The sequence below is a fragment of the Petromyzon marinus genome, chromosome 13 (assembly GCF_048934315.1).
Source record: "Petromyzon marinus isolate PM22_M1 ecotype Great Lakes invasive population chromosome 13, UKy_Petmar_22M1.pri1.0, whole genome shotgun sequence".
Taxonomy (NCBI): Eukaryota; Metazoa; Chordata; class Hyperoartia; order Petromyzontiformes; family Petromyzontidae; genus Petromyzon; species Petromyzon marinus.
Genome location: NC_133679.1, coordinates 3876781 through 3892288, shown reverse-complemented (window position 1 = coordinate 3892288; position 15508 = coordinate 3876781). Strand labels below are relative to the sequence as shown.

General features: G+C 46.3%; 1 protein-coding gene across 10 annotated transcripts in view; it reads right to left on the bottom strand.

Moving 5' to 3' along the window:
* The window catches only part of NEO1 (neogenin 1), a 168859-nt gene that overhangs the window by 16884 nt on the left and 136467 nt on the right, over positions 1-15508 (bottom strand). For 8 of the 10 annotated variants that reach the window (XM_032953170.2, XM_032953166.2, XM_032953168.2 and 5 more), the window contains exons 18-22: positions 15211-15349; positions 9778-9885; positions 7467-7661; positions 3131-3211; positions 1482-1644 (exon numbers count right to left, since the gene is read on the bottom strand). In XM_032953170.2, the coding sequence (XP_032809061.2) occupies positions 1482-1644; positions 3131-3211; positions 7467-7661; positions 9778-9885; positions 15211-15349 (686 nt within the window). The remainder of the gene's footprint in view (positions 1-1481; positions 1645-3130; positions 3212-7466; positions 7662-9777; positions 9886-15210; positions 15350-15508) is intronic. The other 2 variants (XM_032953169.2, XM_032953175.2) reach the window with 1 other exon arrangement.

The window sequence follows — 15508 nt, the reverse complement described above, 5'->3', positions numbered from 1 at the left end:
ATTTGCCGCCTGTTACGATCGCCGGAGCGTCCGTCCTGGTTAATACTCCAGGTGTGTTAACCCACAAATATGCTTCAAAGTGGGTATTAAAGATCCTGCGACGTTTTACATTAAATTAAAATAATAGCTCTCGTGTGTCAGTGCTACGGTCTATAGTTTCCAAATTGTATTAAACGACCCACAACTTAATTGGGGAAAACAACATTTGGCCCGACTGGCTGTGTGACACATGGCAACCTATGTGATGCCTGTGCGCTACAAGAATGGCTCCAATGCCAAATGAATTGTTATTATTAGTTTTATTAAATGTGCACCTCGCAAAGGTAGCAACGCTCCACTCGCACTGACAGACCGCTGGGTCAAGTGTTGCTCGCTACCGTTCAATAAGAACGCCACGTAAAATTAGATGGCAGTTGGAGAGGGGCACCACGCGTGACTGGCTGCCTCTGTCTCCTATGCTAATTTGGCCACACCGAGACCTTGGTGAATGTTAGGGCCAAGTTGACCCAGGGGAGGAGGTGGCCAGATTCAAATGCCAATTTCCAGCAGTGTTGTGCATAGGCGGGAATCAAAAGTGCTCGCTACAATATTAGTGCAGTGAATTAACAATTATGATATCACTCTGCCTATGTCTAAATGTACACGCAGTTGGAAAAAAATAACACATATGAATGTTTCCTTGTGCACGTGCGAGTGTACACGTCTGGCCAATTGTGACATGGTCACTTTGCCACAATGTCAATTACTCGTCTCTTCACGGTCATAACTTAAGTACCACTTTGCAGAAAGTCAACAGTGGTTGTCCATTCACTCGTTCCTGACTGGCGAAGGAATATCGAATTTACACCACACACATTGGCTGAGGACCATTAACTCACATCCAGCATGATACAGCCCAACACTGATTGATTAAAATGAATGAACACTTATGATATCACTCTGCTTGTGTATAAAGGTACGTAGTTGAAAAAATATGTGTAACATTGATTTATGAAAGGGTTAAGCAGCAGCCCAAAAAATGACATACTCACACCACTGCTGGTGGAAGGGCCTCTACTAGAGAGAGCTCTAGAATAATAGCCCCATGCTGGCCCAACACCTTGGAAGAAGTGCGAGGTAACCACGCTTCACCCCACCACACAAGGCGTGCCCACTGACTCACCATGGAGGACCCATTGATACTGCCGGGTGGAATAAGGCAGGCTGTGATTTTAAGTCTCTTGAGACATCCTTTCGAATTCCGTGCCGCAAGAGACCGAATCGAACCGGTGACCTCTGCATCGAAGGTCCAGCACACTAATCCCGGCACCACGGCAGCGTCTGCCCAATTTGAGCGGTACGGGCGCAGGTTTCGGGTTGGCACACAAACCGGCCGCACTACGCGAACAGTCGGGGGAAGGGAGGGAGGTCAGTGGTGGTGACGCCGCTCGTCGTTGACCCCCCCCACCCACTCCCGCACACCCCCCGCCCCCTGCGCTCACTTCTTCTGCGTGGCGGCGGAGCGACGTGTACACACGACGGCCAGAACGATGACGGCGATGACGGTCACCCCGCCCACCGTCACGACGATGATGATGAGGAGGTTGTTGTCCAGCGCCGAGCCGCGGGCGCCCTGTGGAGGCGGGATCTGTCCCGTCGGGGCGTCTGCAGGACACCCGATCACCCACGCAACCGCATTCCACAAAGGGGCCTCTCTCTCGCAGGGAACAGTCTCCACCCTGCCCGATGCTTTGAAGATCATCGCAAGCTGTCACGGCAGCCATTCAGAGAGCTCTGTGCCATCCCGACAACTTAGAATTGCAACTACGACTGCTCAGAAAAACGAACTTCTGCCATGTTATATATTTCTGCTCTGCTTATAAATCCCTGCAAAGCCAGCTTTTCACTGCACTGAGCGATGCTGCGTGTTGCCTGTGTCAATGTTCGTGGCATGCTCTACAGCGAGCTGGCAACCACATCAAAATGTCATCGTGAATAAATTGGACAGCACCAAAATGGTAGAAATATTTTCTAAAAAGGACTACCCTTTTCGTCATATTCTTTCAATAAGACTACCAAATATTCTTTCGAGATTAGAAATAGTAGTTACCTGGCAATTGAAACATGTTGCATGATAATAATACACACATATGGAGTTATGATGAATGAATGAGGCCCGTTAAGAACATTATTTTGCATTACAAAGCATATCTGTGGAATTAATGGAACTGACCTAATGCAATAACTGTGATGCATAGCTGTCAAAACACACACTCATGAAGCTGATGCGCACACGCATATACACACCAACATGAACACAGGCGCATAGATACATGTACACATGAGTACATGTGCATACAAAAAACATACATTGGTTGTACTGCTGGGGTGAGGGCAGCTAGCAATGGCCTTTTAAGGCTGGCACAGTGCTGTGGTCGAGCCCAAAGCACACATTTGTGATGTTCACACACCGCTCCACATGTTGATTAGATGCTGATAAGACTCTTGCGTGGTGTTATACAGGGACACGAACAAAATCCCAGACTTGTAGCACAGTACACTCATCACTGCACCATCGCTTTGTCTCTCTCCCACAGACACACACAAAAAGATCCCCCCGATACGGCCTTTACAAGGCTGCCTCAGGCAAGTGCTGTTCGCCGCACCAGGTGATCATGTAAGGCCAAGTCGACCTAAGCAATGCCCAGAACCTGCAATACAAGTCAGGTGCATAGCAGTGTCTCAGACATACACATATTCCCCGTATAACACACAAAGACAAAGGTCCCCCCGCCCATATAGCCTGTAACAGACTGTAGGGGCTTGTGCTGTTAGGGAGCATCTCTGAAGGCAGGCAATGGCACACGAGGGGGTGGGTGGCCATCACCACGCCCGGCCGCCTTTGTCTCCCCAGTGGCGATGTTTACACACTTGCACCAGGTACTACTTGCAGGCCGAGTCCACTTAGGGGAGGAGGCCCAGGACCGGTTCAGATAATCGTCACTGGTGTTGGCCGTGAGCGGGAATCGAACTCGGGTCGCCGAGTTAATAGCGCAGTGCGCTAGCCTCTATACTACCACTCCCCAATACACCAACACATACACACACAAACGATTACTCCTGCGGGAAACTGCAGATGTGTCATCGTTACCATTGAAACTGGCCCTGTCAAAGGGGTTGCCAGGCCAGGAGCCTCCCTCTCCAACTGCCCCTTTTGCAGCAGTGGTGGAAACTGGTGCCAACAGGAAGGGTGGACAGCAGTAGACATCAGCAGACAGAGGGGAGGAAAAAAGGGGCAAGAACAGTAACAGTGTTAGCCAGAGAAAATGATAAATTTTGCACTCGGCAGCTCTCGAGCTTTTGAAAATGGAGGACTCCAAACAAAACAGCTTAGGGCATTCATGTTTTCTTAAATTAGTAATGCCTTGATTAGTAATGAGGTTTACTTAAGGATAATGTTTCATCAAGTATGGGGGATGAAAAAATGACCCCGTGGGTCAAACTGTAACAAGAACGATTAAGCCACGAGCAACAAAAGCTGTAAATGTCGCAAACAAATATTTAAGACGGGTTTGAATACTGCTTGTCATTGGTATTATTGGCATTGGTAGAAGCCTTTGCAAAAAAAACATACAACGTGGAAGGCGTAAAAATTGCACGTATGTAACTTAAAGTAGTTGCTAATGCATAAAGAGAACAACAACAACCTCCCAGACAACAACATTCCGGAAAAAGCCCGGCAATTCCCAGGGAGTGGCACACAAACACCACGCTAGACAAAGGAAAGGTCACAAAAAAGTTTACAAGTGAAACAGAGTTAGTGTGTCAGCCAGCTAGCACATGAAGACAAAGACCCCCCCCCCCCGCCACCACCATATAGCCTGAACAGACTGTAGGAGCCAGTGCCGTTAGTGGGCACCGATGAAGGTCGGTACGGCACACGAGGGGGTGGGTGGCCAAAACCACGAAGCCAAGTGTATTTTAAATGAAAACTAAATTATTTGGAACTGCTTGTTGTGGTTAGTGTGTTGTCCTCCCGACTAGCACGGTCGGCTACGCACGGTGCGAAAGACATTCAACGAACGTACAGACTTGGATTAACAATCATATCGAGAAAAATAATCAACATTCGAAAAACAGTCCTCCAAACTAAACTGTAGTATATACAGCATTTTACATTGAGTAAATACATGTACACAGGCTCTATTATTGGATATAAAAGTATGCCCTATCCAGTAGCACTTTCCCGAAATTTTCATGGCAAGTTTTCCCTTTCGGAATCGAGTCTGGCAGCAGCAGCGTTGTTACTCATTCCCTAAACGAGTGATTTTTGTTGGTCCTGAAAGAAATCAATGTGTCTTTGGGTAGTGGCCTGCAGCAATATTTAAGTGATCCTGCTGCTGCTGCTGAAGCAAAAAAAACTATCTGTGTTGCACGAGCATTGTGCGTAACATAAAACCCAAACTGCCCAATAAAAACACAAAAGTCCAGATTTACCCCCCTCCCCCAACTCCTAACTGTTTTTCAGTAAGCGCACTGTTATTGACACTTGGTTTTTTTCCAGGCAATTACAGCATCATATTCCACCCCCCCTTCGACCAACGTAAAGTAGCGCCGCAGCATAAATCATGTTTCGTAGCTTGAGACAACACCGTGGACTGCATTACTGAAGCAGTTTTCATGAAATGTAAACCGATAATAAGAATTCAGCTTCGTGCCGTTCTAACGATAGATGTTTTTTTTAAATCTCATTATTAGTTTTAGATAGTGTCGTTATGCAAATTGCATCTCACAATCAACGAGGTGCAACAGATACGCTAGAAAGGCTCCCAGGCGTTGAGCCGGCACCAACAATTGCTCTGCAGTCCTTTATATATTAAGATGTTTTAAGACTTGTTCGGGGGCTCAGCATTTGATTGAAACGCATTAATGCAAGGATGCTTTTTGACGTACTTCCGAACGTCAAGCAAAACAATGCCTTTAAACGGAATGTGCTGAACACTTATTACGTATTTATGCTGGATGATGTTTGATGGCTGGAAACACACAAGCTATAATTGAACAGCTTACATGGAAATGAATTCGGTGAAATGAGATGATTTGCCTCCGCAAAAGCCAATCACAGCTCTGCTTTACTTAGGTTCACCACATTAGCAATTCTAGAGCCATAAAGATGTCTTTTCCAGCTGCTGACATATTATAGATGCAGTAGCAATGCATAACCATTGGATAATTAACACAAATCACTCGTTCATATACCCATTTACGACACTGAACATGCCAACATCCTACGCCACTCATAGCTGTTAGATCCGTTTAAATGGTCACAGCTGGTTGTCAGCGAATGTTGTACACCCCACAATCGACCATTTGCGAACAGAAAGCTGTCTGCATAAGATGTGCTCTCATTGACACTCAAAATAAGTTCTACTCGTTCTTGCTTGCAAAGCCGTCTGCCGTACATCCGGGATGGTTGGAAATAGGTGGTGTTACGTTTAAGTGTGTTTGGTCAGCTTCCTTTCAAGGCTTAAAAAGAAAAACCCTGAACACATAAATTTGCTCACTCTGGGGTCGAGAGGAAATGGCTGCCTGGAATGCTTTTCGAGCGTGGTGTAAAAGAGCAAGCGAGACTCAAATAAATTTCGGCGAAGCTTTCAGCTCGTCGGCGGGCAAGCAATCCTCTGGACCAAGGTCGAAACACTAAGGACGCTGGATTTACCGTGGCCACTGTCGTACTTTTACAAATATCTGCGAGCTATCCGATGCCTCGTTTTACAAAGCCCCGTTAACCAGCAGACCTTCCGCAATGCACCCGCTCATCTAATCTGTAATGGAATGTGACCCTGTTACGCAGACTGGGGCCACGATATAAAATGAGATTCCACATCTCGGCTGCGCGTCCCTGCAAAATAAATGAACGCACCGCCAAAATGAATGGAATGTATGAATGAAATACAGTGTTATCTCCCCCCAAGCACTGGTTCTCTGCGCGGGCAATAAATCACTATTTTTGCCCCCAAGGCAAAGCTGGATGAAGCGGAGGCGGAACATAACTTCAGCCGAAAGCGCCACCAATCACGGGACGAACGCAAAAAATAGTGTGCGCTCCGTTTGGTCTGCCACGGCCCATGAATAAGAGTCGGTAACTATACAAATCGGCCATGGCCAAAAAAACCGTCCCGTTGTCAGGCAAAATTACGCTCGCAGAATCATTTCAAATGAGAATACGCGTGCGTCGGTTTAACGCTCGGCAATATGCGTCCATGTTTGGGCAGGTTATGCCGCGGATGAGAACACCCAACTTACAACGTGAAGGTCGCAAGCGCACATTCTAACTCAGCCCATGACCCCTCCAGGGCCAAGAAAACAATTACCACTTTGTTGGGAAGTAAACAGTCGTTGTCCCATGTCCTGCAGAATGTTTAATTTGCACCATGGACAGGCGCACCGTCGATTTCACGTTTGATGAAGGAGACACTGTGAAATTCAACTCGGCAATACCTACACTTTCAATATTCCCTTTGAATAGGTTATAAAAAAAAATGTGTGCATGCATCCTTTGCGTGCATGCATCAATGGGACCTTTTTTTCCGTATATAAAATGATGTCGAATACATTATTGTAAAGTACAAACTATACACCTGGTATCATTGCTCCAAGTTAGATTGAGAACAGCACAAAGAAGCTCGGGTTATATCTCCTACTCTTTGGCCAAGAGCAAAAGGCAAGTGGGAAAACAGAACTATGCTAGCATTGTGTGGAGAAAAGGAATTATGCCTTTGCTTAGGGGATTTGTTGGTTTTACTGCTCTTTTCTTCACGATATCTTTCTCTCGTGCATCAGTGATGATAGAAGCTGAAGTAATGAAACAACACACAGACGCATTGTTGTCATGAACAGTAAAAATAGGTCGTTACACATTCACAACACATGCACCAGAATACTGTCACGAGAAGGATTCTATTTCTAATTCGTACCCCGCATGCAATTGTTTCACCGTAACGCCTGCAGCCACTTTGGATGCTGCATAGCTGGAATACGCAGGTGTACGCCCCCAGGTAAGGGGCTTTGTAATAACGAGGCCTTTATGTGAAAAGTTAAAGGTGCAGCCCTGCAATCGCTTGCTAACGCCTACCCCGCAGGTGGAAAGGCCGCCACTCGTGGCAGCTCTAGAGATGCACACTAGAGTGCATTTTGCTCTACTCTTCCATGCTGACAAGGCATCTTGGAAGAGGTGGGAGTACCCACACTTTACCCCACCACACCCATTTACACTGCTGGGTGGACAGAGGCGGGGAGATGTTAAAAAAAAAACGAATTTCACAATTTTTTTAAAATGCTATGGCCGGCGAAGATTGAACCAGCAACCTCTGGGCTTGCGATTCAGGCTTGCAAACCATTACGCCACCTCGAAGCATTTAAGCGCCCTATTCATACAAATCCTTATCCTCATGCAATGCATGGCACTGGGAGTGTGGGGTACGCACCCTTGGGTGTGCGGAACGACACCGCATCGGAGAGCGGGCCCATGCCCTTGGTGTTACGAGCCTGGATCTTGAAGTAGTATCCCGTGTCCAGCGTGAGCTCCTGCACTTGGTGGGATAGACGGTCACCCACCACAGGCTCCACAACCCAGTCATGCAGCTCAGCTGTGGCATCGGTCGTATAGTAGATGATATAACCTGTCCCACCAAACACAAAAAAAACACAAACATGCCACCTCTCCGTTCAAGCCCTTCATTCCGTCGGGGCAAGTGCCATGAGCACCGACCTACTAAGCCTGGCATGGCACAAGGAATGGGGGCGCTTGGGTGGTGGTGCCAGCATCGTGCCCAGATGCAGTTGTTCCCCCGATGCTGCACAATGTATCATCTGGATTCCATTCTCAACCATGTGCATCACCGGCAGTAAGTATTATCTGTCTTAGCCTGCACTGGGCACTTGCCTCTAAGTCAACGCAGCCGTCAATGAGTACGTGTTAAATACTTGCAAGCCTACCAATTTAATTAATAGGCAGCTGATTTTTTGTTACACTTTTATCCAAATTTCGAAGGTAATCGTACCTACTTTATACAAATTATTTATTTGTGAAAATTGGTATGCGGTGAAAGGGATCGAAATTCAGCAGCCTACCACTTGGTAAGTACGTAACATACGTAACAAATACTAATATCGTTCTTGCAACTGAAGATGGGCGTGGTTGAGAATGGACTCCATGTGAGGAAGATGGGAGAGCAGTGGACCACCGACTGTGCCACCACTGAACCCAGCACTCACAAATACACACACGCAAACAAACCTTTTGAAACAAACGTGTACGTACACTGCATTGATTTATCGTAATTCGTTTTTCTCAGTAATATAATTCACGTCGATGCATTTTATTATTCATAAAAGGCAACGTGTGTTTCGCATTTCTCCTAAGCATATATCTTCCAGAGTTAAGCCCCCCACCCCCCCACCCCCCCCCCCGCCAGCAAATTGTAAGAGTGTTCGTGCTTTAATGAATACTCCTCAAGGCAAAGTCTTTTCCAACGTGCGACATCAAGGACATCTATCTGCTGGCTTGCCACACAGGCTTCCAGTCTATTCATGGCACGAAGCCCCACCAACAATGGCTGGGCTTTTGTCGCGTACAAATCGGACATGTTCATGCACACAAATGTATTTATATCACGTGTATGATTATGCTTTGGTATGTGCAATAAATCTCATATCCCACGGGAAAGCATTATTTACATTTTCCACAGCTATATTAATGTGAAACACCAATATCCTTTGGAAAACACGTGTGACTGCATTTATTTTGATGTTCTGCAACGGCGGTGACTCTGAGAATTGTAAATATGTACATCAGCTATACGTAATAACGATTTGTAATAATGCACAGCTCTTTGACAAACGGCTGCTGGACGAATGCCTCCCCAATGCCGTGTCAGTCGTGGCGGTTGTTTGACCATACTTCTCCATCATGGTCAGTCAGTGTGGGGGTCCTCTCTTGCACCAGGTCACATATCACTTTCCACTGATGCAAGCTGTGGCTGGGAATCCAACTCAGGTGACCAGATTCGTCGTGGCATTTGCGCTACTGCTGCACCCCGTGAGCATTAGGTGGTCTAATATGATATTCATTTCCACAATATGAAGCATTTTCATCCAATGATGTTTAACAGCAACGGCAGACCGCGAATGAAGTGGCTGTGACGACGAGCAAATATTGCACTACCGAAAAAGTCAATGAAGTTGATTCACTTGTAATTATGGTTCTCGGTTGTCGATAAGCACTGTCCAAAGACAAACACGTTCAAAATATGTTTAGGAGACCGTTCGTCTTTTACTTCTGCGCAGAAACGCGTGAACGTTGACACATGGCGGGCACTGCAAAGTCGAACGACGCTAACGGGCAAGTGGATGCCACTCGAGTCCTTTTTAACCAGCAATCCACGGGGGGAAAACACAGCTTACACTTGGCGCGAGGCCCACAAAACGTGCACAGCAGAGGTGCGACGCGCTCGTCTCGAACATCGTTTCTCTCCGCGTCACGTAACTTGTTGTTCAACGAGCTACGAAATACGATCTCGCCCGCAGCACAGTAAAGCCCCCGTGACCGTGAAGGAAACTGCGACGGCCCGTTCGTCACTCACCGCGCGGCTCATGCGGGGCGCACATCCGATGCGAGACCACATCCCCGCTTTAACGCCGAACACATGCGGGCGAAGGCTACCCAGGGCGCGGAAGGCCTCGGACGCGACGCACTTACGGGGACGTCTCGAGGAACTCGCGGGGGAGTGGCTGTACCTGTGATTTTGCCATTGGCTTCGACCGGGGGCTGCCAGTTCACAATGACGGTGCGAGGTTTTCCCTCTTTGCTGATGACCGTGAGATCCTTTGGAGCGGACGAAGGCACTGAAATGAGAGCAGCAAACGTGTAAACATTGAAGAACGTGCACCGGGAAATTAGCTTGCGGCTGTGCCAGACCACCCCCCTGGCTCGACGCCTTTGTGAGGCAACACGTGGGTCTTTAAAGGTATTTGTTTCTTGTCCTTTGATGAGATAAAAGGGCAGCTGTACCGTAACGAAGCAACTTAAGTGCTGCCACGTCGATCCGCCACCTGGCAATCTGCAATGCTGCGTGTTGTGAACCGGGCAATGATTCATATCTTTCCGCTCCCATTTATAAACGCACCAGAATGTGCGCAAGTCGCTGAAGTCACAACATAAGTGTGCACATAACAGGGGACCATTGCAACACCGCTTTGCTCACTACATCCATCTTGCAAAGTATGGCTGTCAAGAAAACGACCACTTTAAAATGTTCACGTGCTTTCATGAGAGGGAAAAAAAATAATAGCTCTAATATCAAAAACGGAAGTAAGAGCGCATTTATAAAATAAATGTAACCTCAGACAATGACTTCAACTGTAAAAGCAGACACGATGGAACAGCTCTAGAGATGAAATTGCATTATGGAGGGAAATATAACAATGTGTGTTCATGCTGCTTGTCACATTATAAATTGCTTCAGGGAATTCATAGATGGCCAAAAAGTTCACGTTGAAACCGACTCTCGTGAGCGTATTCACGTAACTGTGCCGGCAAAATGGCACGAAGCTAATAAACTGCCACCCACACCATTCTGTAGCAATACAATCTACGCTCTGTGAGTAGTTTTGTGAAAGTAACTTTTAATTAGCAGTCGGTCTATGATGAATCGGTTTCTCATGTTTTATTTAGAAGAAACACATTCTGTGTTTTTAAATGAACACAAACCAATTACTTTTTGCTATTTTCTCCAAGGCTTCGTGCAGCAGCACAGTGCCTTGGTGGTGACTATTCTCACACTGACGCACGTTTTTCCCATTTGCACTTCAAATTCCAACTTCTTACAAGTGTATTTTGAAACAAACAAATAAATAAACTGGCGGCATGAACTACACAATGGTCATCTGCTTTGAAAAAAATATTTTGAAATTGAAGTAACGTGGGATTTAAAATTGGTGGACTACACTTTGGGACCATTTTAAATATCAACTTTAGCATTAAACGATAAGTGTTAGAGGCAGGTGTAACGCCTGTGTTGCCATATAGGAGGAAGCAGAACATTTACAATAAGCTTATGGCCTGGGAGTACGCCAATAATTCCATGGGAAGGTGAGGGAGGATAAGGTAACCAATAGAATGTTACAGAAAAGCACTTTTACAGCAAATCATTGCAGACGATTAGCACGGTTGGCTACGTACGGTACGAAAGACGTTAAACATACATACAAGAGGAGGTTTTATTGGATGATGCACGTGTGCAGGCTAGAGGAGGGACAGTCACCAAGTAGGACCCAAAAGGGGAAGGAGGCCTAAGGGGCCAGATGGTGGAACACTCGTGATCACAAATTTTTGGAGGTCAGATGTTAAATGTTGAATAAACGTAAAATCTTGACTTAAAGCTTTCGTGACTGCAGGAATTCATATTCTTTGGGTCTTCTGGTAAAGTCACGGTGAACTATTTCTTTTACAAAAAACTACGACGTTTCGATCGCAACACAAGCAATCGTCATCAGGAGGAAAAAATAAAAGGATGACGATTGCTTGTGTTGCAATCGAAACGTCGTAGTTTTTTTTTTACTTTACCGAAAGACCCAAAGAACATAACCGTAAAATCGATCAGAAATGCAGAAGGTTCTTGCAAAGGTGTGGTGACATCAACGGGCACCGATTTTAACCGTTACCTGCCTTTGACCATCTGATAAGAGCAACGTGACAATGCGTGCCACTTGTAACAACACATTTGCTCTCTCCGCGAGCAGTGGGGTCCCCTCAAGCAGCAAAACGGACACCCGAGGGATGGCTTGCTACAAGCCATATTAAAGGCGGCGCCCCGCTTTTATGAGCTTTTAACTGCGTGGGCTACAGCTAGGTAAAAACCAAAACACGACAACAACCCGATAATAATTGCCTCAGGAGTAACCGAGCGGGCGGCCGTGAACACGACTGTAACGACGGACACGAGAACCGGCGACCTCCTGAAGTCGACTGAGCAAAACGGGCGGCGGGCCTGGAATGCGCGGGCGGGCGATCACTCGAAATCGATTGCGAAATGCGTGTGTTGGGAACAGAGGTCAACAGAGAAATTGATTAACGAAAAATTTGCGTACGCGTCCGGGGATTTATACAACTGCCTTCGGATTTCTGAAAGTGCCTTAAGTAGGCCGCGACAGTTATGGGCGTCTTCAAGAGCTGTTTCCAAGCAAGCCGCCTGCTTTTGGGGCAATCTACATTGCTAATTTGTGTGTGTGTGTGCAACGTGCCTGTGTTGGTGCATGAGCAGGCAGTGAATGTTCAGGGTGAGTGCCTCCATGATTTTTGTCACGGTCCACAGAGTAACATCAAGTGCAAACAATCATACGTCTGTTCGATGAAAATAAGCTTAGAAAATCATAAGATGGTCAAAATGAGTTCACTCCCCTCTCCCCTTTGGAGACAGCTTCAGGAAGAACAGAATAAAAAATATATAAAGCGGGTCGGTTTGTGAACCAATTGAAACATCTAACAATTTACAAAACATCTGTATGTTGCATGTGGCCTCAAAGTGCATCTAGCCTGGCACATGCACTGTGGTGACATTGTCGCCACTTACAGGTGAATGGCAGCAGCTGTTGTTGTATTTGTGCTGCAATTTCTTCAACCGATGCATATCAGTTGAAAGCGGTATATGATCCTGTACTGGGCCTTCTACGAGGTCAACTCAGCCTTAAATTGGGTGTAAACATCAGCAATGAGGAGACAAAAGTTGGACGAGGCATGGGGCTGGTCACACTACCAGGAGGGTGACGTGCCAGCCCCAGTAGTTGATTGCTAAGAGCACTTACCTCAACCATTCGTAAAGGCTGAAGGGCTACGACAATGGGAATTTATATATGTATCCATTTCTGTGTGTCAACAAACCAAAACAATTTATTTTAAATATCCCATTATAAGCCTGTTTTTTGTTTATTTTAATGAGATGAAAAAAATTACCATTGAATTTATTCATGAGGGGGAGAGAAGAAAATCCCACCTCACTATATATCACATGTCACTCAGTTCCTGATTGTATTATTAAGTTTAAGTTTCCATAACGCTATCCAGATAGATCTGCCATTCCCAATACATTACAAGAGTAGAGACAATCGCCTTCCACGGGGAAGTTTATAAATTATGGGTTTCAATTTTGAAGTCATCAATGCGAAAGGCTGTGAATCAAATGATGAATGTTTTCCTTTCACACCTGACATTTTATTTATTTTCCACCAAGAGCACTGCAATCGCTTTGCTCAGTTTAATGTTGGCTTGACGGTTTCCTTTTAATTAAGCAATATCCCAAACGAAATCCAGAATAACAGGCGTCTCGATGTGAAATTAATAACTCCCCTGGCACATATTTTAGTTTAACCATTTTTTTATTTTACCAGGTAAGACCCGCCTGAGCTACATCACTCTCTTTCAGAAGTAACCAGGCCACAAATGATAGCTCAACGAAGTGGCTGATCATCGTGTGGAAATGTATGGCAGCCAAATAATATGAACGCACGATGACTCAAAATGTGGAGGGAAAAACCGGAGGACCCGGAGAAAAAATCCACACGACAACAGCAAACATGCCGTTTTACAACACAGACTGTCAGTGCAAATGCTGCTAGCGAATACCTATTAACACTTTCCTGTTCCAATGACGTACATGTACGCAACAAAACTAGTAGGAAAACTTAAATAAGATAACCGCGGCTTCCACAAGGCCATGCGGGAGGACGTGTGGCACAGTTTGGCTACAGCTATCGTAGAGTGCGGTCGAGTTGCTACAGTTCTCTGCGGTGAGCATAATGCCTTTAAAAACAACGGCGCTACGCGTCTCAGAATGAAAGTTCCGCTAAGCCGCTTGCTCATTCCGAGATTCAGGAGTGAACGGGACACCCATCCTGCAACTTGCAGACGTTTCAAAACGGGAAAGGGTTGACGTGCAAGTGGGCTTGGGCAGGGCACGTTGTGAGAAGGGATGATGTGCGATGGTCAAGAAAAATGAATGGCGGCCAAGGGACGGAATGCTAGAGGAAGTCCGCCGGGGAGATGGAATGATGGAATTCAGGAGCTAGATGAAATGTTGGATCGCGATACCATAAGAGATGGCAATGGGTTGGGGAGGCCTTGATTCTGCAGTGAATTGATCAGAGCTGATGACGATGGCAGTGGCAATAAAGGAATGCTGATGACATATCAGATACTCATTTCAGGCCTAAGCAATCTAAAGAGAGACCTACATCGGTTTCAAATAACGTTCACCAATGGTAAGCGTATATAGTAATTAAACTTGGGTTGCTGTAATGCAGTGTGCTAAAGATAACGATGCCACTCCGCAAAACACACTCACACACAGCATCTGGCACCGAATAGCAGCTTTAGGGCTCTCATTAGCACGGCGCAATTGCATTAAGATGCTCTATAAATCCCCAATGTGCTCTGCAGTTGTGCGGCAGTGTTCTGCACGGACACAGAGTTACGTGCACTGCACTGCGGCTGAACACGACAAGCGTAAAATGAGCACAAACTTCAATCGGCAAGGTTCAAAGAAAAGGACTCTCAGCAACACATGCTGCCATGACTTTAAAACTCCGTGTCCTTGACAGCCACTGCTGGTAAAATTACATTTTTTGTTGGAATGTGTCTCCCCAGTGTCTCTCGTTTTCCACAGGCTACATCCACAAGTCTTGATGGACAGGGTTGCGTTCCGTCCATTGATCAATCCATCAAAATTGCCGCTGGACTCAGGCCTCCACGCACAATGCAGGCCGTGACTGGTATTTTTTACCTAACTTAAAAACTATAACATTTATTTTTCATTCTACCAGGTCGGGCCCACTGAACTATGTAGCTCTTTTTCAGACGCGACCTGGCTATCTCAAACGATAGCTCAACAAAGTGGCTTATCACGTGGACATTTACAGCAGCCAATTACTCTAAACGCGTGACGTTGACTCTAAATGTCGAGGGAAAAATCAGAGGACCCGGAGAAAAATCCACGCGACCATGGGGAGAGAGAGAGAGAGACACGCAAACTCCAAATATACAGCAGCAGGCGTCAGTGTCGGGATCGAACCCACGACCTCCTGCATACCGGGCGAGGTAGTTAACATCTCCTAGCCACCGTTGACGGACGTATGCACGGAGGATGCAGTTCGAGGAGCGTAAGCTTCGACACGTACCCGCCTCCATTGTGGTGCCCTGTGCCGTCATGCTCCAGGTGCTGGAGCGACGTCCCTTGGTGACCATGACGGAGAACTCGTACAGCGTGCTGGGCTTGAGGCCGCTCACCAGGTACGTGAATGTCGTGGAGTTCGCCGTCTGCACGATCAGGCGACGATGACGATCAGCTCAAAAAAATACGAAGGTGAGTTTAACGAAGGTAATTTTAACAAGTAGTAGTAGTACGTTTAACGTAGTAATAAGTTTAAGTAGTAGTAGTAAGTTTAACACGTAGTAGTCATAGGCTTTCGCGACCAA